This window comes from Channa argus, chromosome 21, assembly GCF_033026475.1.
Source record: "Channa argus isolate prfri chromosome 21, Channa argus male v1.0, whole genome shotgun sequence".
Taxonomy (NCBI): domain Eukaryota; kingdom Metazoa; phylum Chordata; class Actinopteri; order Anabantiformes; family Channidae; genus Channa; species Channa argus.
In genome coordinates, this window is record NC_090217.1 from 6937016 (window position 1) to 6961873 (window position 24858).

Below are 24858 nucleotides of genomic sequence, written 5' to 3' on the forward strand. Positions count from 1 at the left end.
AAATATACACACTTTTCAATTGTTTACTGATGTTTTATTATGTAGCCTGCACTTTGGCTAATGGCTAATAGCACACTGAGGCTCACACAAAAAGTAATTTTAAACACTTTCTAAAACAGATCAGTGATTGATCCATAATGTTTTTATGACTAATGTTTTTATCTGTACTTGACCTCTGTCCTATAAATATAAAGTCTTCCTTTAGTCTTCCCTGTCTCGTTTTTCAGCCTGCCATTAAGAGACCTGTTTGTGCTCTCATGTTTACTGCACTGTGTTTTGTGTGTGACCAGCAATTGTTAGTGTGAGTTTGCCTCGTAGTCCATTGGGACCCAAGGATTCTCCAGATTGCACCTTCTAAAGACAGTGTTGTCCCGAGGTGATTATGAGTCCTGGTATTGAACGCTGTAATCTGTGGCTTGGAGGCCTTTACTATCTGTCCTTGTGTAATCTGTGGGTGTATGTTAGGCTCGTAGTCACAGATGATTTAAAGAGAGTGAGATAAAGGCAAACAGAAATGCAGGGATAGAGGGATGAGTATAATGCTTGAGAGCCAAGACAGAAAATCAGTCTTAACAAGAAGGCAAAAATAAAAAAGGAAACACAAGAATGTTACGCATGGGCCACAGTTGGAAAATAACTATGATATGAACCTATGACAATACAGTGATGCAAAGGGCAGAGCAATTTAGTATGACAATTCCAGATTCCCATTTTATGTTTGGTGCTCAACATATGGTAGTTCAAAGAATTGGCTGCCCTCTAAATTTGTCCTATGTCTGGAGACCACTGGTACATTAGTGAGGTTGAATAGGTTAGCTAGGTGCAGCCCTTGCCATCTTCACTTGAACTTAGTCCAGCATTCATTGAATTCTGCTGCTTAAATCCCATGTAGTACAAATGGAACGCGTTCTGATGTTTCTGACATTCTGGGATTTCATAAATATGCAGTGAACGATGCAAACATGTTTATAGGCATGAATAGACCCCTTGTAGCTTTAGTGTCAAATCCTTGTCATTTGGCAATGAAAAGCAGCCATAAAAATCTCATTTCAGTAAATTGTCTGTTACCAGAGATTTGGACTTCAGCATAAATAGGAGACTGGAGTGTGTGAGAGTAAGAAGGGGAGGGTGGGGGACACAGCTGTAACTTGGTGAAAAGATCAGCTGTGTGCTATTTCCTGTTGGGGGGAGATGGAGAAGGAGGGACACACAAAGAGCAAAAGACCTGTCATTTACTCGATTGTACCAAGTGAGTAGCATTCTAGTTGCCATAGGCACCTTGGTATGAAAAGACTCCTATTTTGTAAGCAGCTCACACTTGATGCTATAGATCAAATTTATTAACAGCTCACTTTAACACTATGCAGCAGCAAATAAGTATTTACTACAGTGCTGGTCAGTAGTTAAGTTGAAGCAATTCTTTAACAGTTCTCTGTTAGTTCTCTGCAGGGAAGTTGCCATGTGATTTCACTGTGTTAAGTATGTTTGTGTGTTTTCAGCTTCTAATGGCTCATTTGAGGTTTATTATTCAGTATTCAACTTTTTGCTGCCAAACCTGAACCTGTTTTCTCTCCCCCTCCTCTTCCTCCTTCCCTCTTTTACTTGGCTTGCATAATTCTTATCTTATTCTTTTAGGAACAGTAGTGTGCTTTAGTAGCAGAAGCTGTAAATTGAATTTGCGGTGCAAGGAAAAGTGCAAATTGAATGCAGCACAAGCTGTTTACCATGCTGATGGCCATACTATTATATTGATTTAGTAAAATGCCTTTGAAATGGTCTTCCTGCTCCCAACTTGGCAACCCTACCTCCTCCATCTAATTCTTCATTAAACTCTTCTGGTCTTTTTCTTCATATATCTCCCAATGTATTTCTACTTTCTCCCTTGGCTTTATTGTCATTTATCATGTTCCATTCCCACCTTCCTACCCCTTGTCTCCATGTCTCTGTAGATTATAAGATGGACGAGATGGAGAGGAGGAATGTTGTGGAAGAGCCTGTTCGCAAGTGTCCTGTCCCTGCACCTCGAACCTGTGTCCCCTCTCCCTCTGCCTCCCCCTCTCTCAGACACAAGAGTGAGTAAATACATATACAATCACAGTGGAAATAAATCGCTTTTTACTGATCGTGATTTACAAAGCTTTTCTGTTTTCTAACCAGAAAAGTTTTAATCAAAACTTAAGAAATACTAGAAAATAAGATTTCCTATTGACAAATAAAACCAGCATCTGGGATGTAAAATATGTAAATGTCCCTACTGCAGTTGGGTTCAGAATATGCTATAAACTATATTTAAACATCTTTAAAAAAACATATATTTATACAAATATACTGTAGCACAATTCAGCATCACATTGGAAAAAATGGTATCTGTTCATTACAAACTTACCTCTTAACATGATTGGAAGTATCTTACTTTTTTGCTTTATGAGCAAACAATGCAATACAAATCCAGCAATGGAGAGCAGCTCCTGCAGTGGAGAAAATTGATACTGCCTCCTTTTAACACCCTTGGATTTTTCCCTGTCCAGTGCTGCCCCCTGTGTCATTAGTATGACAATGCAGCAAACTGAGCTCCTGCTTATCTGTTCTCTGACTGTCAGCAGATACCATAATTACCCTGATTACCTCAGAGAGAGGGAGACGAGAGAAAGTGATTAGTACAGTTTGCTCCTCAAAATGTGTCTGACTGCAACTTTGAATGCATCAGTGGTGTCTAGGGAAGCCAGAAAAGGGATTTTCAACTAATTGGTTCCATTTCAGATTTCATCAGGGTTGATTTGTACTTTTAAATCAGGCAAAGGGACAGTGGAATCTAAATTATACTTAATATAATAGAAATTATACATATAAATTATACTTAATATAAATAAAACCGGACTGAAACTGCATTGAACAAATTGTAAATAATCATTTTGTTATCTATATAAGTTTTTTTTTACAACTTTTGAAGCATCTGTAATATGGATTGGCTTCATACTGATGCACTTGGTGTTTTTAGGTAGATTTCTTACCCCTTCTCTCTCCATCTGCATCTCCCCAGATGATGCTGTGACAAGTGAGCTGTCCAAACTGCTCCACGAGATCAAAAAGTGCCGGGACAGAGACTACTCCTTTGAGGAGCTCTGCCATACCATCTCCACCCACTCCATGGACAGCTTTGGCAGTGGACGGCTCTCTGATGAGGAGCGCTCAGATCGACCCAATGGCACCCTCACTCGAGTCAGCAAGGTCAGTTGGTTGGTTCTGACTAAGTATTGAACTTGGCCACAAGAATTCATAGGGTATATCTCTTGCCATGGATCTGCTGTTACAAGCGCTCCCCAAAAAATATCTTATTATGGGGAGCATATCTTTGCAGGTTCACTCAAAAAACATCTACTACTGTGAGAGGTGCTTGTTAACAGCATGTACTGTTTATTTTAGAATTTTTTTAACATTGCAAAAAGCCTAAATTCACCACAGTACTTTTTGTGAGTGAGGTAATAGTCCATTCTTTTTGTACTTGTACTGTATCTCTTTGGACAACAGAGGGCACTATCAGATCGACTGATGCCACACAGCTGACTTGTCAGATTCAGTATTTACTTATTGAAACACAACAGCTTCCGTTCGGTGTTTGCCTTAATTCTAACTACTATTTGTGCTCAAATAGTCATTCAGAGCCTGCAGATGCTGTATATATGTTAATATTGTTTGTAGTATATGCTCTACTTGTTTAGATGCTGACTTTCTTTCGATCACATATAGACAAACCTGATTAGAATGCACTGATCTGAAGTCCAGTTTGGGGGGGGGACTGCTAATTTTAATGAGTATGATCTGACTAAAAAGCCATAGTTGCAGTATATCTCTATCAGTCAACACAGCTGACAAGACCCTCTGAGCGAAAGTTCCTCTGTCAAGGAAATCAGTCACATAGCAGGACACACAGGTTATCTAACACACTGACCCCCTGCACCCAAGTCTTTAAACCACACATAGTTACTACACACACAGAGCAAAGCCTCTAAAAAATGTGATTGTCTGTTTTTGTGCTTCTCACTTGCTTATTACAGCATTTTTTTCCCATTTCTCTCTTTCTTACTCACTTACAGCAACACACATTTTCACTTTCACACCTCAGACATCATCAGTAAAAGCTCTAGTATGACACTGATCAATAGCTCATCATCTTTTCCATTTTTGTAATAGGCTCAATATGAAAGGAAGCTGAGGCATGTTTATGTACAGTGCAGCGGGCATCAGACCTGCTGAGGCTTACACGTGTGCATGTACATTGAACACACACCTCTGCTTACTTGGGCTATAATTATCTCTATCTATCTTGTCTCTATCTCTCTCTAGTACCAATTTGTATTTTATTGCTGACATTCACAGTATGTATGTGTGTTTATGGGCTTCCAGGCTATTGTCTCTGCATGTAGCCAGAACCATTAGTATGGGATGCAATGTTTCTATTTCACATGAATAAATCATGCAAAAAGCAGCTTACACATGCACACAGTAGCAATTCATGCATCTCACATTATTATTATTATTACTAGTAATTACTATTACACATTACATAATTCCAAATTACTATTATATTTGTCTTTAAAGTCACAGTCATGTATGTGTGTTTGTTTTTTCTGAAAATGTGTTAAGCTTTCACCCAATATTACATATATTAGAGTTAAATCTAAAATATTAACTACCATTATTAACTATTTAACTACCCTCTACAGAAACATAGCTGCAACAAATACATTAAATATTAATCAATCTGTTCAAATAGATACACGATTAATGTAACTGATAATTTAGTCTCAGACACAGTAAATGTCCAAGTGCACAAAGTGCACAGCAAAAATGCCAGTGTTAAATTAACACTTTCCAAATATGAATTCAACACACTTAATTTACCATTTGTTAAATGAGTTGGTGTCTGGTGTATTCCGATAACAGCCATTTAAGCTATATCAATCTCCAATTCATTCCCTGTTCATCTCTTTGATTACCACACGTTTCTGCACGTACTTCCTACACCACTTAGACAGCCATTTAGTAGTTGTAAAGATACAGTATTTCAGTCTGGACTAACTATCCAATAGTACAATAACGCAAAAATCTGTGTGAACATTAGGTAAATTTTTTTATCGGCAAAAACACTCCTGAGAATAACCATTCATTGCTCATTATTGATTGAGGGTATTTGGTGCATAATCAGCTGCTTAGTTATATTTCCTCCCTGTTTTCCTCTCTTTCTTTAACTATAAACAGAGGTTTGTTGTCAGGAAAGAACCTCCACTTTGATTAGCAGTGTCCTGAGGCAGGAAAACCTTGGGGATGTAAATGTGTGATTAATTAATTAATTTATTTTATTTTATTTTTTAAGTGATCTGCCTTAAAAAAAAGTCAATCAAAATCTGTAAATTAAAAAATGATCACACTGCACTAAAGTTAGTTTAGGTCACAAAACTAACCAAACCCGATTGTGAAGCCTTAACAATGCACATGAAACATACAAAACACATTTAAGTAGGTGATACAACCAAAATATAAATGGCTCCTTGAAGATTTATAGACAACTGAAGTACCATTGATCCGTTGATGCAGTCCTCACTAATGGATAATTAATGTTGTACTTTCTATTGAACAGTGGCTAATAACAGGTTTTCAATGTATTGAAAGAAAATCTCTGTTTAGTTTCCATGCAGACAGTGCAGACTCAGTATATGAAGGCTGCAGTCCTTTACATCAGTCAATATTCCAGAGTTACACAGGGCCCTTTGCAATCTGGAGCGATTGGTGACCTTTTGATTTCTGCCTTATTTTTGCCTCTCTCTCCAGTCTCACTGCTGTTCTTTTGACCTTCCCATCTGTCTTTCTCCCTGTCTTTCACTTTCATTTCCGACTATTTTCTTCTTCTCTTTTTATTCTCCCTTGTTTTCTTTGTCATCTTGCTTCTTTAAGAGTTTCAATTATTATTAGTTTATTTCTTTTGTTACCGGACCTCCCTTAGCTCTCTGCCTGTGTCTCCTCTTCCTCTCCCCCCATTGCTTTTTGTAAAAGCTAGCAGTGATTTTGCTCGATATAATCTGTTGTGACCTGCCTCCTCAGCTGCATCGTATGGTTCACTGAGATATCAGGTGGGGTGGATCTGCCCTCTGACACCTCATGCCATAGAGTTTATCAACACACCTGGAGCCCCAGGAACTGATGTGTTTGTTGTTGCCACTATTTCTGCACCACTCACTATCCCATTGTGGTCCTTACCTGTGCATGGCAAAAGCATTTCTATTTTAAAAAGTTGTCTCCTATTGGAAGACATTTTCCAATTTAAGCATCAGCATGTCAGAATTTTTTTGTTTTTGTATTTTTTGTTTAACTGTTTAGTTGTTTACCTGTTGGTCATAAAAATGATTTGTAAGTTGATTTTTATCATTGACACCTACAGCGGCCAACCCCGCCTCTTGCTCCATCCAGGGAAGAGGATGAGGCTGAAAAAAGTTGTGGCCCTACTGGATTCTGGGAAGCCCTGACCCCCTGCAATGGCTGTCGCAACATGGGCTTCTCCAGCCTCTCACAGGTACACACTGTATGCATATACACAGCCTAAATTACCCTACCTTAGTTGAAAGACACTTACTTAAATTATTGAAAAATTTTAAAACTAATTATCATTGTAATGTAAAATCAGTGTGCACATAAGTCCACATGCTGTATTAGTTTGTCACATAGTGCAACACACAGAATACGTCACTAGAGTACATGGCAATTACAGGGTTGTGATATTTTCATTGTTCTGAGTGAATAATTTCTCTGGTTACCGTGGGAACACAGTGAATGAGTCGTCACTAGAGAGACTGGCTCTCCTGGCAGCTCTGGATACTTTGTTCAGTATCTGTCCTTTTGTCACTCTCATGATTGTTCTGTCATTCATCTTCACCTCCTCATTCAAAAAAAAAATCCACTTTTTAAAGGTTTTATCTTTATAAGTATGACCTACTTTGTGTACTTTTAAATGAAATAACATTCAAGTAATACAACTGATATATTTACTTCAAATAAAAGGTTGATAATCCCCATGTGGGTGATGTCAATATTGCAGCAGCAAGCCTGGAAGGAATGCAATCAATTTTAGCCTTCACTGCATGCTACCAATAGTATCTGGTTTTAACACTTTATATATGCATGCGTGATATATCTATCTATCTATCTATCTATCTATATCTATATATCTATATCTATCTCTCTCTCTCTCTCTCTCTCTCTCTCTATCTATCTATCTATCTATCTATATATATATAGATAGATAGATAGATATATAGATATAGATATAGATATATAGATAGATATAGATGGTGGTTACAATAGGCTACTTGACTGAAAAGTTTTAAACTTTTCAAATTTGAAAAAGATGAAGATAACAAAAAGGGCCCCTGCATGGATAAATGAAATCACAATAGCAAACAATTGTATTTGAATGCAGTCAGGCAGCACGTTGGTTTGCTAGAACTTCCTTGAGACCAACCAAAAGTCGTTCTCCATAGCCTCTCCAAACTCTAAAAGTGTACATTTCACACCACTTGAGCTGGAACCCTTTGGGCTGCCAGTACCCATCTACTGCTACAGGAGACCCCTGGGGTAACTATGCCCAAGAGGCGTCCTCCTTCATGGCTCCTTTACTGCAGGTGTCCAACAGTGGAGCCTCAGGATCCTCAGTTTGAATGACAACAAATCCTCTTTCAGTTATTGCTTCATAAACTGGCAGTGGTATCTGTTGAATGTTTAACCAAGCTTAATCCAAACTCAGCTGTATTCCTGCTACTTCTTTCCTTCCTTCCTGCCCCCTCAGCCCTTTGTACTGCATTTATAAGTGTGGTTAAGTGTGTGCAGATGAGTGTTTAGCAGTGAGATGCATGCTGGCTCGAACAGCGGGACACCTGACATTTACAACACAACAGACCCTGTGTCTCGTATACTGGCAGCCTGCCTTAGTAACTGGCATGCTGCCTGGAGGTTCACACCTGGATGTGTGTGAGACTGTATACTAATGAGTTGATGCTTGGGGGCAAAAAAAAGTCTCTCTTCATATTGGTTCAAATGTATGAAAATGCCTTTAAGCATGTTGCGATATACATTATATTTATAACGTGTCTGAATTTGGTATAACAAGTGAGTTTGAGTGGGATTTTCTCTGTTTTACAGAAAGAGGTTAACAAATGAGTTGTTATTGTGTAATTAAATTAGCAATGTGCTAATTTGCCCAGTGTTATTTTGAATACAAAGTTTAACAAAGGTTGTAGCCTATGCATGCATGTACAGTATATTGATTGTCTGAGTACTGAGCATTCTGGTTTCAACAAAACTTTGCATTTCTCACCCAAAATGTTAGGTTAGACTTGTTAGGAATTTAAATTTAATTCTTATGTTTTCCTTGTTGTTGGTTAAAAGAGCTAGGAAACAAAAAAAAAAAGAGTCTGCATTCATGACTAGATACATGCACAAATTATGTGATTGTGATTGTTAAATTATGTGAATGTGATTGTTAGCTGTCATTTTTGTTTCTGTGCAGTCCTGTATCTTATATTTGATTATCAAGAAAAACAGAGGGTGCACTCTGTTCCAAGCAAGGTCATTATGCACACACACTCAAGTATGGAGGGTGTGTGTGTGTGTGTGTGTGTGTGTGTGTGTGTGTGTGTGTGTGTGTGTGTGTTTGTGCGTGTTTGCAGGCATACGTGCATGCATAAGGAAGCTTTCTCTGTTGGTAATTTTCGTCACAAGCCATGGGTTTCCTCCCCCTATTGCCATGTGAACGCCGACTGACGCCAAGAGGTATGTGGAGGAGGATTCCTCTGCAGTTTTGACTTATAAAAGAAGTTCATATCTAACTCGTAAAGACCTTGAAAGCAAACTAGAGAGAAGGAAAAGGGAAAAAGATGATGAATAAATTCAGGCAAAAGAGACAGAGAAAAGAGAGAGATCGCCTTGGTTGCCAGGCAACACAGAAATTCATGAGATGTCAGGCGTGGGATGTCCACCACTGATAAATTTCAGTCACCGTCAGCACAGGTGCGTCAGAGTGCTGCTCAAACACACACTGTTACACATCAACATTTCCCGAAGCTTCTTCTCAATATACAATCATTACTTCCTCAACCCTTCTTTCTTCATTCCCTCCTTGTCCACACTAACTAGGATGTTCCTATTAGTCTTCTCTTTTTCTCCTGCTCTGTTTTCAGGCTTTCTTGCATTGGCTAATTTGACGATCAAAAACCAATGAGGGCTCTTGAATATGTTAAGCAACATCAGAAGCAGGTGTTTCTGAAAGGGCAGATATTATGTCAAGAGATTTATAAGGCTATAAATGAAGATTGGACAGGTTCAGAACAGATTGGACTTTATGTATTGTTCTGGGATTACATAAAATGTTGTGTATTCCTACTTTAAGCATTTTAATAATTTTGAGAGTTGGGTTGTAACAATAATAGCTTCATGTTTACCCAACAGAGAGAAGATTTCTCTCATGTAGCTACATGTTTCCCACAATGCAAAATGATTCTTCTAATATTGTAAAAAATAATGAATTGAATTTGAGCACAGCCTTTGCAAGAAAAGGAAAGATTCTTGTGAAAAACCCATTTTCGGACAGTGGTTATGTCACAACACCCACACTTGTCTAAGTGTGCATTCGTATACCGCCAGTTAGTAGTGTTCCACTATAAAATACAGACACTCAGTGCACTTAACCTGCACCTAAAGCTCAGTTTTTCAAGTGGTAATCGGAGCCAAGTGTGTCCCATAATTTAGCACTGTCTACTGCATCGCCACATTCCAGTTATCTACAAATGGTCATATTAGGATCAACAAAATTTAGGATTTGTCAAATGCAGGAATAAGCTTCGACAAAAATATAAAAAATATTCTTTTGTCAATGATGAATGTACCTATATCCAATTTTATCAGATACTGACCATAAATATACTGTAACATTGTGCCCAATTTCTTTTGAATATAATAGTCTTACTGTAAATGCCTCTATATTCTTCCTTCTCCTTTTCTTAACTTATAAATACGTGGTGTCACAAAATTAAAACATGTTTTAACACATCTTTGCCAAATGGCATTTAAACAACTCTGAAGCCACTTACTGTACATAGTTGCTTTTAACATGTTTGCATCATGGCTATCTTGCATACCCTGCATTCCCGTCACATGGCAAAAGAAGGGAGCAGATGGCGCTGTGGTGGTGCAGCAGTGGTGGATCTCTACAAAAAGTAAAACGCTTTGGGGAGAAACTCAAAAGAATTTGTTATTTTCTTACTGTCATCTGTCACCTGTAATGTTACCACTGTCATTTTCTCTTTCATGATCTCAAAAAGAAAGTACTCTATATTAGAGAGCATAAGGTAAAATGTAACACAGATTTAAACTCTTTAGTGCAGAACTACAGCATTATGTCTAGCAAATATTGGGTATTGGCTAATACCATTCCTTTGGCTAAGCTATGAGGTGTTGGTTCTTGGTGGCAGGGAAGTTAAATGCAGCCAAAGAGAGAGAACCTTAAAGAAAAGGCTCTGATAAAAATTTGACTGGCAGCTATTTTTGTAATTGATTAGGTCATGTAACATTAGCTGAAAAATCCTGTTGAGCTTCTTTTTCTTTTTTTCATGTTAGAGTATATTGATTACAGGATGTGATGCAGCCCTGTGCTTACTGTAATGCACAGACTGTGGCACAGGAAGGTAGACCGGGCCACCGCCAATCCCCAGGTTGATGGTTCGATCCCCGATCTGTCTGGTCACATGTTGAAGTGTCCTTAAGCAAGTCACTGAACCCTGGTGCTCCCGGTGAATGAGAAGCATTGTAAAGCGCTTTGAGTCCCAATAGATAGAAAAGCATTATATAACCGCAGACCATAATCATTTATACACACACACACACACACACACACACACACACACACACACACACACACACACACGCACCCCTACAGTATAGTTGCTGACAGAACAAATGCTACACACGCTTCATGCAACTACTGTTTGAGTAGTTTGAATTTTAGTGGTGTTCTAATATTTCAGTTACCTTGAGGTAAACAGGAAAAGGGAGAATGTTATTGAATTTTGAAGGAACCCTGCCAGTAGGGTTGGAGTCCCCTTAATAGCTGTTTACCACATTCACCCTTTGTACCTGTTAACATGCATTTATTTGCTAGTACTGAATACTGGATACAGTACATCTGAGGCTAATGACAGTATGCTTTGCTGATATTTGAGATGATTTACTCAGGATCTGACAGATCCATCAGCATTGCCAGTCACACTGCACAGCCATCTGGCAATCGTGACTAAAAATCTGCCTACCTGCTCTGCTAAATCCTGCTGATTAACATGCTGTATTTCATGAGTTTAATCCAAACCAGACAGAACATCTGCTCTTTATGATGATATAAGCTGGTTTGTGGCTGTACAATCATATTTACCTGACAGATGTGAGAATTGTATTGATCTTCATCTTCTTGAAAAATGAAAAAGCCTCTTTCAACATTGTTGCAGTGTTTTTAGGCACTTACGGCATGTGGAGACCTAAGGAAATCTAAGACATTTCACAAAGACATTGTGAAAGTCAGCAGTCTCATAAATCAGGTGTGTTTCTGATTCCCCGAGGGAAAAGTCATAGACCTTAGTTTTCTTTATTAAAACTGACTTTGTGTGGCTCTTCAGCAGTGCTTAGTGAATTTGCCTTTTTTTTTTTTAATCGCTTCTTGAAACACACTTGTTTTGTGGCCTTTTGGCCTTTGACGCAGTCTGAGTTGGTGACATTATTTTATCTGTCCGTTATTTTTTTCTGTCTGTTAATTTTTGCTATCTGTTTTTATTGTACACGTTTTATGCTATTGTATACTTCTATGTTGTGTTATTTTTGTCTTATTTTATGTTTTTAACCCGTACAGCACTTTTGTCAACCTAGTTGTTTTAAAGGGCTTAACAAATAAAGTTACAAGTTACAAGGAGACTTGGTGACAGATAATTTAGGATTTAATGTTCCACCTTCTTCTGACCTTAATATTTTCACATTCCTATTATTTTTCCTCTGAATCAATTACATATTTACATGTGGCTCATAGTTTTGTTTTTTGTTGTTCTTTTTAACCATCTAAGAACATTTTGAACTTAAAGATTTTATAAGGACCATATGGTCAGGTTTTTTCAGCAAATTTTATCCTAGACTGAGTGATAGGTATTTTATATTTGATGTAAGGCTACAAGGCTTTTTGTAGAAAAATGTGTTGTATTTCTATAAAATTTCTCTAAGCTGTATGGTGTGGTGGGGTGGCTGGGGGTGTGTGTTTGGTCAGGTGGCTTGGCGTTGCTGTTGCACCTTGTATTTGTAATCTAGTCCTAAAAAGAACAGAATTATGAGTGTGTGTCTTTCCAATGTTGATGTAAAGCCGATGGAAAGACTAAACATTCTCTTAAGCAATTCCTATGTCATAATATGTATGTGTATATATGAGACATAAATGCAGAGCACCCATAAAAGTAATAAAGAGGTAATTTGTCGCATTTTAAGCTGTCAAAGTGGTAAATGTACTAGCTGGTACACAAACAAGAAAAACACATGCAGCCAAAGAAGGCAAAAAAGACACTGTCCTTAAATTCACTGTGTTAGTTTTTATTCAGTCTTATGGAGACAAATAAAACAATCAGAAAATAGGTTTCTAAAAATACAACTTGTAATTGTATTTAAACATACTGCATGTACTGTACTGAACTTTGTAGCATGAAAGAACATAAGTTTTTATGCATTGAAGTCTGATGTCCAAGTGAAAATTGGATCAAACCAATCCTGTGTTTACAGGAGACGTGGGTATGTTTTGTGAAAATGGTACGAATTAAAATGGTACACTGAGAATTTACATTATAGTTATATATTTACTTTGATGTGGCTAATCGGTGCATGCCACAGTTTTTCCTGGATTAACTAATGAAGATTTTATTGTTGTATGCAGAACATAAAACTGTATCACACATTTATGCGTCCCACTTATGGCTGAGCTCCTTAAATTACCACTCCAGCACTTCACCCAAAGTCGTCGGGTCTCTAGCACAGTAAAAGTTCAGTCGCACAGCAGCTCTTTGTCAGCACCCTCTCTGGTTGCTTGCTGTATCTGTGGGATTAAGCCAGGGAAAGCCCTGGTTTGAGCTTGGCTCAGTACAGCTCAATCCAGTGGCCATTATAGGGAATGTGAAGGGTGCTATTTACTGAGGAGTGACAGTCTGTGTCCCCTGGGTGGTTCAGCCAGTTGATTTCTGTGGGATTAGCCAGCCATAGAGGGAAAACCAATTTTGCTTCCCTACTCACTGCTCTGAAAAACCTGTACCTCTTTCCGATTCTTGAAAAATAATAGTACAAGATTTTGGGCACATATATTCTACTACTTTTGTCATTTCAAAATTAGCAAGGGGAGACAGGTTAACTGGTTATTCCCTATATGCATTCACTCCAGACAGGGCCTCCTTTTTCTTTTTTTTTCTTAAGGTGACATAAAATGTCAGATTTTGTTTTTCTGATGCTTTAAATTGCACACATGTCACAGGGTTTGGTTAAATTACTTGTTGTGATTACAATTTCCTAGAGGGACCATAAGGGGAAAAAACCCCAATACATGGCTATAAACTTGGTATTTAGTCATATCACTAAGTATAGTTTTACACAGCGGTGTGCATGGCTTGTATATGTTAGTTTTTGATTCATTCACTTTGAAAATGCTGATGATAATAGTAAGCTAGGCTAATGCAGAGATACAGAGTAATCTCTTCAGCTCACTCTCCGAAAAAAAACCAATTTGTATTAGCTTGAACTGAGATGTAGAGTCAGGTTCTTTTGCTGCATTTAACCTATCTTTCTGTATTTTCCATCTGTCTGCTCAGTGTGTGTCTACTGCTGTCCTATTGACCATATCTCTCTCTGTCAAAGGGCCCTCAGTGGGTCCATTGTCCTCTCCCTGGTGTCCACTCCTCCCTTTTCTCTCTAATCAAATAGCCTCCCTGAGGAAATGCCAGCAAATTATAGCTTCTATTCATATCTGATGATCTATGAACTCAGTGTACAGTGTATGAGGCAGCAAGTTGGGTCTGGGGTATATACAGTAAAGAAATAAACAGGGGGGGAGAGAGCCACAGGATTTAGATAGAAGTTCTTTGGACGTGACCAAGACAACAGCATATTTCCTATTTGTGTTATCAGCTCCACACACACAGAGAAATGGGCACTCACATACAAAATAAATTTACTTAAGCTCCCAATTAATCTTATACATATTAACTGGATGTCCTGCAAGCACACACATGCACAAACACCCCATGGCATTATAACACAGATTAAGTCACTTGTTTAACATACAGTAAAATCCTCAGTTCGCATTTGCAGGCGCGGTCACATGCTCACACACTCAAACGTTTAATCTGGCCTTTGCAGTTGGACGGGAGCTGCATAAGACCTGCTAATTAGTGGCCAGAGGAGGCCTCTGTTTGTCTGCTCTCTTCCTGTTCAGCTCAGACACAAGTTTCTCTGTCTCGTATCTCTGCCCTAAAAGATAGAGAGGAAAGGAGGAGGGTAGAGGGTGGAAATGAATGAAGACCGAATGTGTTTGATTCTTAGCTGGACTGCTTGTGTCGCACCCTGTGAAGTAGGAGGATACCATCCGAATATCAGGTAGCTGAACCTGTTGTCACATCTCCGCCATTTTCATTAGTGTGCTCAGTGTGGACTGTATGTGTATACGTGATTTGTTGTCGGGATGTCTGTTGTGTTTGAGATCACGTCAGAAGTAGTTTTCTGCTGGCGAGGGAACTGTTCAGACTTTAAACTTATAGCTCACTTTGATGCAAGTGAATTAGATTTTTTTTTCCAAGTGCTCTTTCTTGATGTCTTCTGTACGAAAAATCAAGCATGTTGATTGTACTTGACTCCCATTTCTGTCTTTCCTTAGTTTGTGTGTGAGGAAATCCCTGCTCCAAACTGTGCTGCACTCCCACTTCCTCTGCTTCCCCTCCTTGCTACAAACTCATTTTCCTCCTTTCACTCTGTCTCATGCTCATCTCCACCGCATTCGCTGACACAAACTCCAAAGTAAGTGTTGAGTTGAATCCTGGCATCCTTTGATCTACCTGTGTTTTCTCCTCTCTTTCCTTTTCCCTCTCTGTGCTCATCTTTATTGTGGGTAATGGTTTTTGTTATGCCTGTCAGCTTTGGACTTGTGCTTTCTCTTTCCATTTTATTCTAAGCCGTTCAGGTAAAAGCTGGATTTTTGGGAGAACAAGGCAAGGTGATATAAAGGTAAGAGAGGTAGAAATAGGAGTTGGAACTAGGCATAAGGGGCAGAGAATAGGTGGAATTAGAAATGGATTCATAGTACACACTATGGTTGATTTCTTGCGTTCCTTTCCTTTTTTTTTTTTTTAAATGCTTTCAGGCATAGTTCTTAATAATCCTGCTTACTATTCTTTTATCCTTCACTCATTTCCATTGTTTGTCTCCATGCTGAGAAGTCTCTTTCCTGAGCTTATGTCATTGCAGCTATTAATAATGCTACTCTAGCCCTGGCAAACTTCTGGAATTCTAGTTATTTCATAAAGCCGTTTGGGGAATTGGTGTAAAGAAGTAGACCATAGTTGAAATAATTGGTATCTCACATTTTGGTTTCATTGAATATGATGGGCATAATATCCATCCATTAATTATCTATGGCCCACCTCTTGTACTGTTTAGGGTCGTGGGAGGTGGAGTTGGGGCTGGGGGTGCAGCTGGAGTCGATCCCAGCTGTTGAGAGGCAGTGTACACCCCGGATAGGCCAACACTCTCACAGGGCAGAAATAGAGGGAGACAACCATTCAAGCTTACATTCTTGTGTACAGGCAATTTAAAGTCCCCAATTAACCTATCTGGATGTCTTTAGACTGTGTGAAGAAAACTGGAGTACTACAGGCAAAGAACTCCTCAAATTCCCCACAGAAAGGCCAAAACTAGCTAGCATGTTCAAATTCATGGTCATGGTCATGTAGCTATGAGGCAGGGGTCTACCCACTCCAACACTGTAGCCTTAATGTTTATTTTTCAAATTAGGAAAACATTTCCCGTAAACCTTATCACTTCTTCTTCCAAAGACAATGGTTTTACTCATCTGTGTTTTTTGTTGAAATCTACTTTCACTTTCAGTAGCTGCTTTAGCTTGGATTGTTTTATATCCGTCTGTTCAGAAGAACTGCACTTTTTTTATTTTTTTAGCTTTATGCCATAGAACAATCTAGTCTGTTTCCTGGTGACACACAGCAACCTCCTGGTGACACACAGCAACCAGATTACTCTGGGTGCCAGAGTAATCTGGTTTCTGTCAAAACATTTATACTTGGAAGTGGCTGGTGACAAGGGATCTTAAAATTGTGTTGATTTCCAGCAGCGTTTTACACTTCTTTATAAAGAAAAGTGATACATTTCTTAACTACAACCAACCTCGTTTTGTAATTAGGTATTGCTTACTCACTGCAACCCACATTTGAAACTTCCAATACCATGTATGTTTTAAATTTACCAAAGTCAAAAGTGGAAATCGGCATTTCTACAGGCTAATTTGTTTTGATTTCAGTTTTGGTCTTTTCATTAGGCCAATTTGGTGCCATGGCAGAAGACACTCTTTTCTAAGACAGCGTTGATACCGAAGTTACCGTGTAAAATCAAATTTGGGGTAGAGTTTTTACATCCTAAAAGGGAGTGAATGAGCATCAGCTCTTTCTGGCTTTGTCGATGTGACCTCAGTCTTTCCATCACCTCTGTGAGTGAAATCTGCAGCTAACCAGGCTGTCATGTCAAATCAGTGTCAGCCAAGGCTGGGCCACCTGCGGAGTGAAGGACCAAAGACTGAGTGGATGTCTATTAGCTGATAATGGCAGTATAATTGAGTGCTGATTGAGAGAGAAGGGTATGGAGAAAGGTAAGGAACTGGTACTTTCTAGGTCCTTTTAATAAAGTCCATTGTGAAATAAGTCTCAGATTGAGTGGAGAGGGTGTGAGTGAGAGAAATCATCACGGGACTGATTGGTCTATCAGCCAGACTGATTAATCCATTTTGAGCGTGCTCATCAGGTGATTGATGGTCTGGTGCAGTCTGGGTAATGTAGTAGCAATTGATGAGACAAAGAGTAATGGCTGTTCAATGAGGAATGAAGGTTAGGTACTGTATGGGCAAAAGGGGGAGAGAGAGTCAGAGAGTTGAGAAAAACGGCAGTCACACCCCAACTTGGTGACAAGTTTACAACTGATCCCATTAGGAAGAGTACAACCAGGGGCAAGTTGCCAAGTCACAGTGCAGAAATGATAATATGGTGAGTTTTGGGAAAAAGGCAGACATCCAGAGGCTGTGTCACTGCAAAGAAATGCTTTGTCTCTTTTGCTGAAATGACACTCGCCCCTGTAACCTTTTCTTCTGCTTCACATCACTCACTCGTGTTTTTCATTCTTTCTGAGTACACATCTGCCTCAGAGATAAAGGACCTTTTGGTTGTAAGCGCTCTCTCTGAGCCCTTTGGGGCACAACCTTTTCACCGATGCAACAAAATGCTGTCTAAATTTCCTTAAATATCTAGAGGGAATGTGGTCAAACAAAGATCTCAGAGAAACTTTTTGGCAAATACAAGCCCAATTAAAAAAAAAAGTTGGGACGATGTGTAAAACATAAATAAAAACAGAATGCAATGATTGGCAAATCTCATCAACCCATATTTTATTTACAATAAAACAAAAATGACATATCAGATGTTGAAACAGATATTTTAACATTCCATGGAAAATATTAGTTCATTTTGAATTTGATGGCAGCAACACATCCCAAAAAAGTTGGAAGAGGGCAACAAAGCCTGGAAATGTAATTGCTGCAAATCAAAAACAAACCGAGGAGCATTTAAAAACTAATTAGGTTAATTGGCCAGTAACATAACTGGGTATAAAAGAAGCATTTCAGAGAGGCAGAGCCTCTCAAATGTAAAGATGGGTACAGGTTCCCCAATCTGTGGAAAAATGCATCCAAAAATTGTTTAAAATGTTCCTTAAAATAAAATTGTGAACACTTTGAAGATCCCACTATCTACAGTATACAGTGTAATATTAATATATAATCAAAAGATTTAGAGAATCAGGAGGAAGGGACAAGGCCAAAGGTCAAAGTTGCATGTGTGTGATCCTCAGGCCCTCAGGCAGCACTGCATTAAAACTAGGTGTGACTCTATATTGGACATCACTGCTTGGGCTCAGGACCACTTCCAGAAATCACTGTCTGTGAACACAGTTTTCCATGCAACCAACAAATGTAAATTAAAGCTGTATCATGCAAAGAAGAAGCCATATGTGAACACGATGCAGAGATGCCGCCGTGTTCTCTGGGCCAAATCTGATTTGTAATTTATCTGAGACAAAATGGAAAACTGCTCTGTGGTCAGATGAATCAAAATTTAAAATAATTTTTTTTAAACCATCGACGCCGTGGACTAAAGAGGGGAGGGATCATCCAGCTTGTTATCAGTGGACAGTTCAAAAGCCTGCATCTCTGATGGTGTGAGGGTGCATTAGTGCAATAGAGGTTTTAGAGAAACACATGCTCCCATCGAGACAACGTCTCTTTCAGGAAAGGCCATGCATATTTCAGCAAGATGATGCTGAACCACATACTACATCCATCACAACAGCATGGCTTCACAGGCAAAGAGTCCTGGTGCTCAATTGACCTGGCGGCTTTCACCAATAGAAAACATTTTGGACAACCCAACTTAGATGCTCCCGGTGAGTGTTGGCCAGCTGCATAGCAGCTCCCCCATCGGTGTGTGTGTGTGTTTGTTTGAGATTGTGAAAGCGAATGGGTGAATGAGAAGCGGTGTAAAATGCTTTGAGTACCAATAGGTAGAAAAGCACTTTATTAGTGCAGACCATTTAGCATTTAAATCATCAAATGAAAAATCCGGGAACAAAGGCCCAGGACTGTTGAGCAGCTACAATCCTGCATCAGACAAGAATGGGACAACATTCTAAACTAAAACTGCAGCAACTGTTCTCCTCACTTCCCAGACAGTTGTTAAAAGAAGAGGGGATGCTACACAATGGTAAACATCACCCTCTTCCAACTTTTTGGAGATTTCTTGCTGCCAACCGTTTTAAAATAAGATAATATTTTCCATGAAATGTTAAATTATCTCAGTTTCAACATCTGATATGATTATGTTCCATTGTGAATAAAGTATGGGTTTATGAGATTTGCAAATCACTTCATTCTTTTTTTGGATTAGGGTTGTATCTATAAATGTATCACTATTTAGTATGCAAAAAAGTAGTTAGGCATTTGGTCCTGGTCCCATCAGATAAACTTAAAATAAACTACAGAGTAAGTTAAACAACAATATTTAAAAATTTTAAATGAAAAGTCACCCTTATTTCACTATTCAAAAACTCTGGACTTTGATTGAAAGTTTTAAAATAATATGGTATGTTGATGATGTCTGTCTGTAATGTGTCTGTCATTACTTTAATTTGCTTTGTCAAAAGAAAACAATGTGTATGGATTAGAGCAAAGTTACAGACAGTGCTTTAATGTTCTGTGTTAAAGTTGAATACAGTTTTGCTTATTTTGTATCAATCTTTCACATTTCAGAGCCTCAGTGATTAATATTTTGAGAATAAAAATGATTTTATTCTCAAAATATTAAACACCTGGAGATAAATTGGTCACAGTTTGATAGACTAATCAGGTACTTTAGTTCTGTTGCTGTTCTGTTAAATTGTCCTTTTTCTAAGCAGTTGTTTTGCTTTAGTTTAAAATTAATTCACACCATGTGACGAGGCCCTGAAGCTATTGCAACATCAGAAGATAGATTTTAACAGCCACCTCTTTCATGTGTTTGGAACTAAATAAGTTGAAATAAACCATTTATATATTCTATTACATTTTATGTTCTAAATTATAAAACATACATTTATTGTAGGATTTTGCATTGTAGATTGATTCTGGCACATTTATCGCATAACATCCTTAATCTTTTGGACTGAGTTTTATCAGATTGCACCATGTCACTGCAATCTCCTTCTCCTTAAAGGCACTTGGACATTCAACAGAGCGCATCAACATAACATTGCCTGTGACTTATCCCAAAGCCTTACTAGTTTTAACAGCTTTATAGCAGATGAATGTTGAGAACATGACTGTGCTTCTCTTTTTAAGAAAAGCTCCAGCAAAACCTATTCTTCACAGTAATCACAGAAGGAAAAAAAAACAAAATCCTGAAGGGACTGTTAAGAGCCTCTACAGTAAATTCTCCAGGATTGAAAAGAAGAAAGATGGAGTGTAAGCTTCTCCAGCCCTCTATTTTCAGTATGTGCTTCGAGCAATGAACTGAATCTTATGTTATGATAATCCAACTGTATGAATGTGCTTGGACTGTGAGATCAGATGAGCTGATGTGTGATTGTTTTCTTTTTGTTTGTTATTATGGACCTCAGGCAAAGAGTAAGAAATAAGGGCTTTGGCCTTGGATAGACACTGTGTTTGTCACATATTTGAAACTCCACATCAAATATCTCTTTGCTGCTCATAAAATCAAAATTACTCTCTCTTAGATAACATCTCAAGTCAGTCAGAGGGCTCTTCACTTTGCTTTCCAAACATTATTAACTAAAACATCCTGTTGGTGTCATACTGATTAATTCTGAGCACATTAATCTTTAAGAAAATACTTCAGCTATCAAATTGTGTCTACTTTCTTACTAAACGTGATATACTGTATTTTACAGATTGCCCTCACATTTTTGTTTACCTGCCTTTCTGTCCCTCTCTCAGGATTCAAAACGCTCAGAAGAAATTGTCACCTCTCCATCTCTGGATGTTTTCCTGCCGGAAGATGAAGACAACCCATATGAGTCAGTGACCACTGCCGTTACACGGAAACCCTGCTCGCTTGATATCAACCACAAAGTCAACACGTGTCCACCCAATGGTAGGACAAAATATATACATATGATAAGTTTTAACTGTTTGTTTTTTTTACCAGCTTGGAGTTAATAATGCTAAATCTGCAGATAATATCATATAAACTGGGCAATTCTGTATTGTGTCTGTATAAAGTAACTTAGAAATACATTTAGTAATTTTGGTGGTGACTAGTAGGCTTGTGGTGAGGTCTATACCTTATGCCACCTCCACTCTACCTTGTCGACTCTCTCTTTACTCCCATACTTTTTCTTTTTGCTTGTACTCTTAGCAGTATAGGCGTTACCTGTGACCGCCTGTTATATAAATCCTGTATCAATAAGGATTTATAACTAAAGTAACTATTGAACCTTTCGTTCTTAATTCACTTCCCTTTTTCACTGCCTTCTCAGTCTTCAAAGCTGTTTTCACTTTAGGATTCAGTATGAGGTAATCCCCTGGTCTCAGACCTTTGTTTATTGGTTGTTTGGTCTGCAGCATTATACTTCCAACACCTTTGACAACAAACACCCACAATGTGTTCTTCCCTTTCGCTTGGCTCCCATAGCAATGCTACACACTACAGGTTGTCACGGCAACTGCATCACCGACTGGTGAGTCACCTGTAAGTTTCCATGGGAACTGCTTTGCTAGTGACACCCCACTCCTTCCCCCACCAATACCCGCCTGACAACAGCAAAGAGAGGCTACTGCAGAGGCTTGTGTGGTGTGTGTTCATGCATCTCGTTCCATGTTTGGCTGTTGCGTCTTGCCAGTGATTGGCTGCATGGTAGAGGACAGTGTTGACTGTATGTGCGTGTGTGTGTGTAAGAGAGAACCAGGAGGTTATTTGCTCTATGTCAAAGTCTCTTTTGGTAGAAAATTGCTCCACTGACGCAAGTGAACAGTGTGGGTGTCGTGTTTGTTCTCAGATCTCTAAGCTCTGCTACCTGGCGAAACTAAATAGTGAGAGATAGACAGACTGAGAGGCAATAGAAATGAGAGTGAAAGGGCCACACAGTGAGAGAGCAAACAGGCAATAGAAAACAAAATGTAAAAATCATAGATGAGGTTAGGTAGTCGTACATATGTTTCCATGTCGTTGGAAGAAATAACATGCATTATTCCTTACAGGCTGGAGATAAAGTCTTGTTGCAGAGAGATGAACTGTAACAAGAGGTGAAAGGGAGACAGAGCAGATTATACATTTAGTCGACAAAGTTGGAAGGTTGTCTGAGGTTAAGCCATCTGTGAATCTGTGATCCAGCAGGAGGGAGTTCCTGCTGGATTCCGGCTTCGAGTTCAGTCACGTCAGGCTAATTGGACATGGGTGTGAGTCGGTCTCTCTTTATCTTCCTCTGAGAGGAAGGATACGATGATGAAGAAACCTGACAAAAGAGGGACTGAAGAGAAGAAAGAGTAAAAAGAAACTAGAGCAGTCAAGGAGTAGTCATGGTGCATTGCACTGTAAAAAGTTTGTTTATTGATACAGCAAGGCCGTGGTTGGTTTTGGAGCCTTTTAAATCTGTTGTAGGTTGAGCTTAAATTTGTCTTGATGATGTAAATATATGAACGAGAAGACCATATACTCATGGCACACTGATAATACAGCTGTTTCCAACATATAAAGTAGATTGATGATGACAGCAGATTTAGAGTTTCAGTAAAAGTAATACATGAAAATACAGTATGAATTGTTGGTAACGAGAAGTGTAATATGTTAAGGAGGATATTTCTGAAGAAAATGAAAATTTGTTTAACCTTCTAGTAAAAATTGGCATTTGTTATTAAGGACCAGACTGCTGGAATTGACTGATTAAACTGCAGGTGCTCAGTATCTTCTTAATGGAATCTCTGCTTGTGTTGGTCCACACTGCTGTGTTGGGTGTGGTGATCCAGATTTATGAACTTAATTAAATCAGTACTTTAATGACTTAATGATTCACTACTACTTTCATTTTTCACGCAGTTCTGCTAAATAGCAGAACACTTTGCCTGCTGCTTTTATAATCCATAATTTGATACCATAGGTGTGATCAATAACACATTTCACGTTTTATTTTGTGTGCACATGGCAATTGAACTGGATATATAAGTTGTAAATGCTATTAAATGGTGTAAGGGAGAGATTTATTTATTTATTTTGTGCCATGAAATGTTTGCCAAAAATATGTTAGTATAAATAAAATTTGTTAAATGAAAGTTTAACAAAAGTACACTGTAGCTAATATGGTAGATCAGCTATGTTATTTGGGGACTAAGCGCAGGTTGTTCAATTTAATGATGATAGGATTTAAAATGTAAGAACAAAACAGTCAAATCAGCAGACAGTAAAGGTTTAAGGTACAGCTCATCTACAGTGTATATAGAGACTGATTGATTTAAGACATGGATTGATACTAAATTCAAACTTGTGGTAACACTAAGGACCAACAATAAGGATATTTATGGAATTTGTTTTAAAGTGAACTGTGTGATTTAATAAAATAACAAGAATACATTGTTCATAGATTCATAGAAACAAAACGTTAAAACCTAAATATGAAACTGAAGGTGAGGGATGTTTTTGCTGTATAAGCCTTGGTTGAATGTCCTTTGCTGCTGACTAGCAGCTGCAGTCTTGCAGTTGATAAGACAAAGACACAACAGGGTGCTCTCCGAAAACTCACACTATCAGGGCGGATTTATCAAAATCTGTCTGTCACTTAGCTGAGCCACTACAGAAACACTGGAGACCTGTTGTCAGTGAAACTCGTGCGCCCGACTGCTTTTTCATTGCTCTGTTCTTGGATATCTCCCTCTCCTGCATCTCTCTTTATTCTCGGTTCTTTTTGTCTCCTACAGCTTTTCTCTTGACATTTTTACAAACCTGTTAGAAGCTGCTGGCTTTATGAAAGATCAGATGGAAATGTAAAGCACAATATCCCATCATACCACATGTCCTCTGACAAGATATGTCATATCTGACAGTTAACAAATGGGATTCTCTACTTTATAATGTAGAGTAAGCTGAGTGCAGACTTAGGTGCATAATTCTGTCAAAGCAATCACTTTATACACTATCCCAGGATTATACTTTTTCTAAGGGATAGAATTTAATTTGGTTTAAATGAGGGGATCCATTTCTGATGCACCACTTTGCTGCAGTACATTTAGTGTACAGATTGAGGTGGAAAAAAATACTGTAAACAACCAACAGAAATTGTAAATTGATAGTAAATACGTTTGTCAATTAAATTTATAAATGTATTATTATTATTCGCACTGCTCATTGTGGGGGCATTTCAGTTCTGACCTGAAGATGTTTCTGATTTATTTGCTATAAAAGCAAATTAATAAACGCCTCAGTTTTTGTGATGTGGCTGTTACGAAGCTCTTATCAGCTCTACCATAGTTGGGTTTGATCTGCTATAAAACGTACTGGGGAGATGGGGAGACACGTAGCAGAGTGGTGAGGAGGAACCTGCAGGCAAAGCATCGCAGCCTCCAGTCACGTATGGGGCAAACAGAAAACGCAGAGCGGTTAGAGCAAAAGTGCTTCTTCTCTGCTGCTGACTGACTCCTCCTGAGACGAACATACACTTGTCTTCTACTGGTAAACACGGCACTGCTGCTACACAAAGCTACAAACCTATGTGTGCTTGTGTATTTGTGTGCCCTCTGCAGCATTTCAAAAGTTCTATATATTGTATGTATCCCATATCTCAGCAAACTTGAAAAAGTAGGTCAACACTCACAGCTAGTATCTTGAAGTTTCACTTTCTGGAATCAGTACAGTCTCACCCTTTCATAGCTATGCACTGATTTAGTATTTACATTGGATAATGGGATTTTTGTCGTTGGACTGAATTATAACAGTCAAA

The 24858-nt window shown here is 38.5% G+C and overlaps 1 protein-coding gene across 10 annotated transcripts in view; it reads left to right on the forward strand.

Annotated features, from left to right (window-relative positions):
- The window catches only part of anks1b (ankyrin repeat and sterile alpha motif domain containing 1B), a 181603-nt gene that overhangs the window by 69877 nt on the left and 86868 nt on the right, over positions 1-24858 (forward strand). For 9 of the 10 annotated variants that reach the window (XM_067489803.1, XM_067489798.1, XM_067489796.1 and 6 more), the window contains exons 8-11: positions 1950-2072; positions 3041-3228; positions 6437-6568; positions 20867-21023. In XM_067489803.1, coding sequence (XP_067345904.1) covers positions 1950-2072; positions 3041-3228; positions 6437-6568; positions 20867-21023 — 600 coding nt within the window. Of the gene's footprint in view, positions 1-1949; positions 2073-3040; positions 3229-6436; positions 6569-15044; positions 15124-20866; positions 21024-24858 lie in introns of those variants that run through there. The other variant, XM_067489804.1, reaches the window with a different exon arrangement.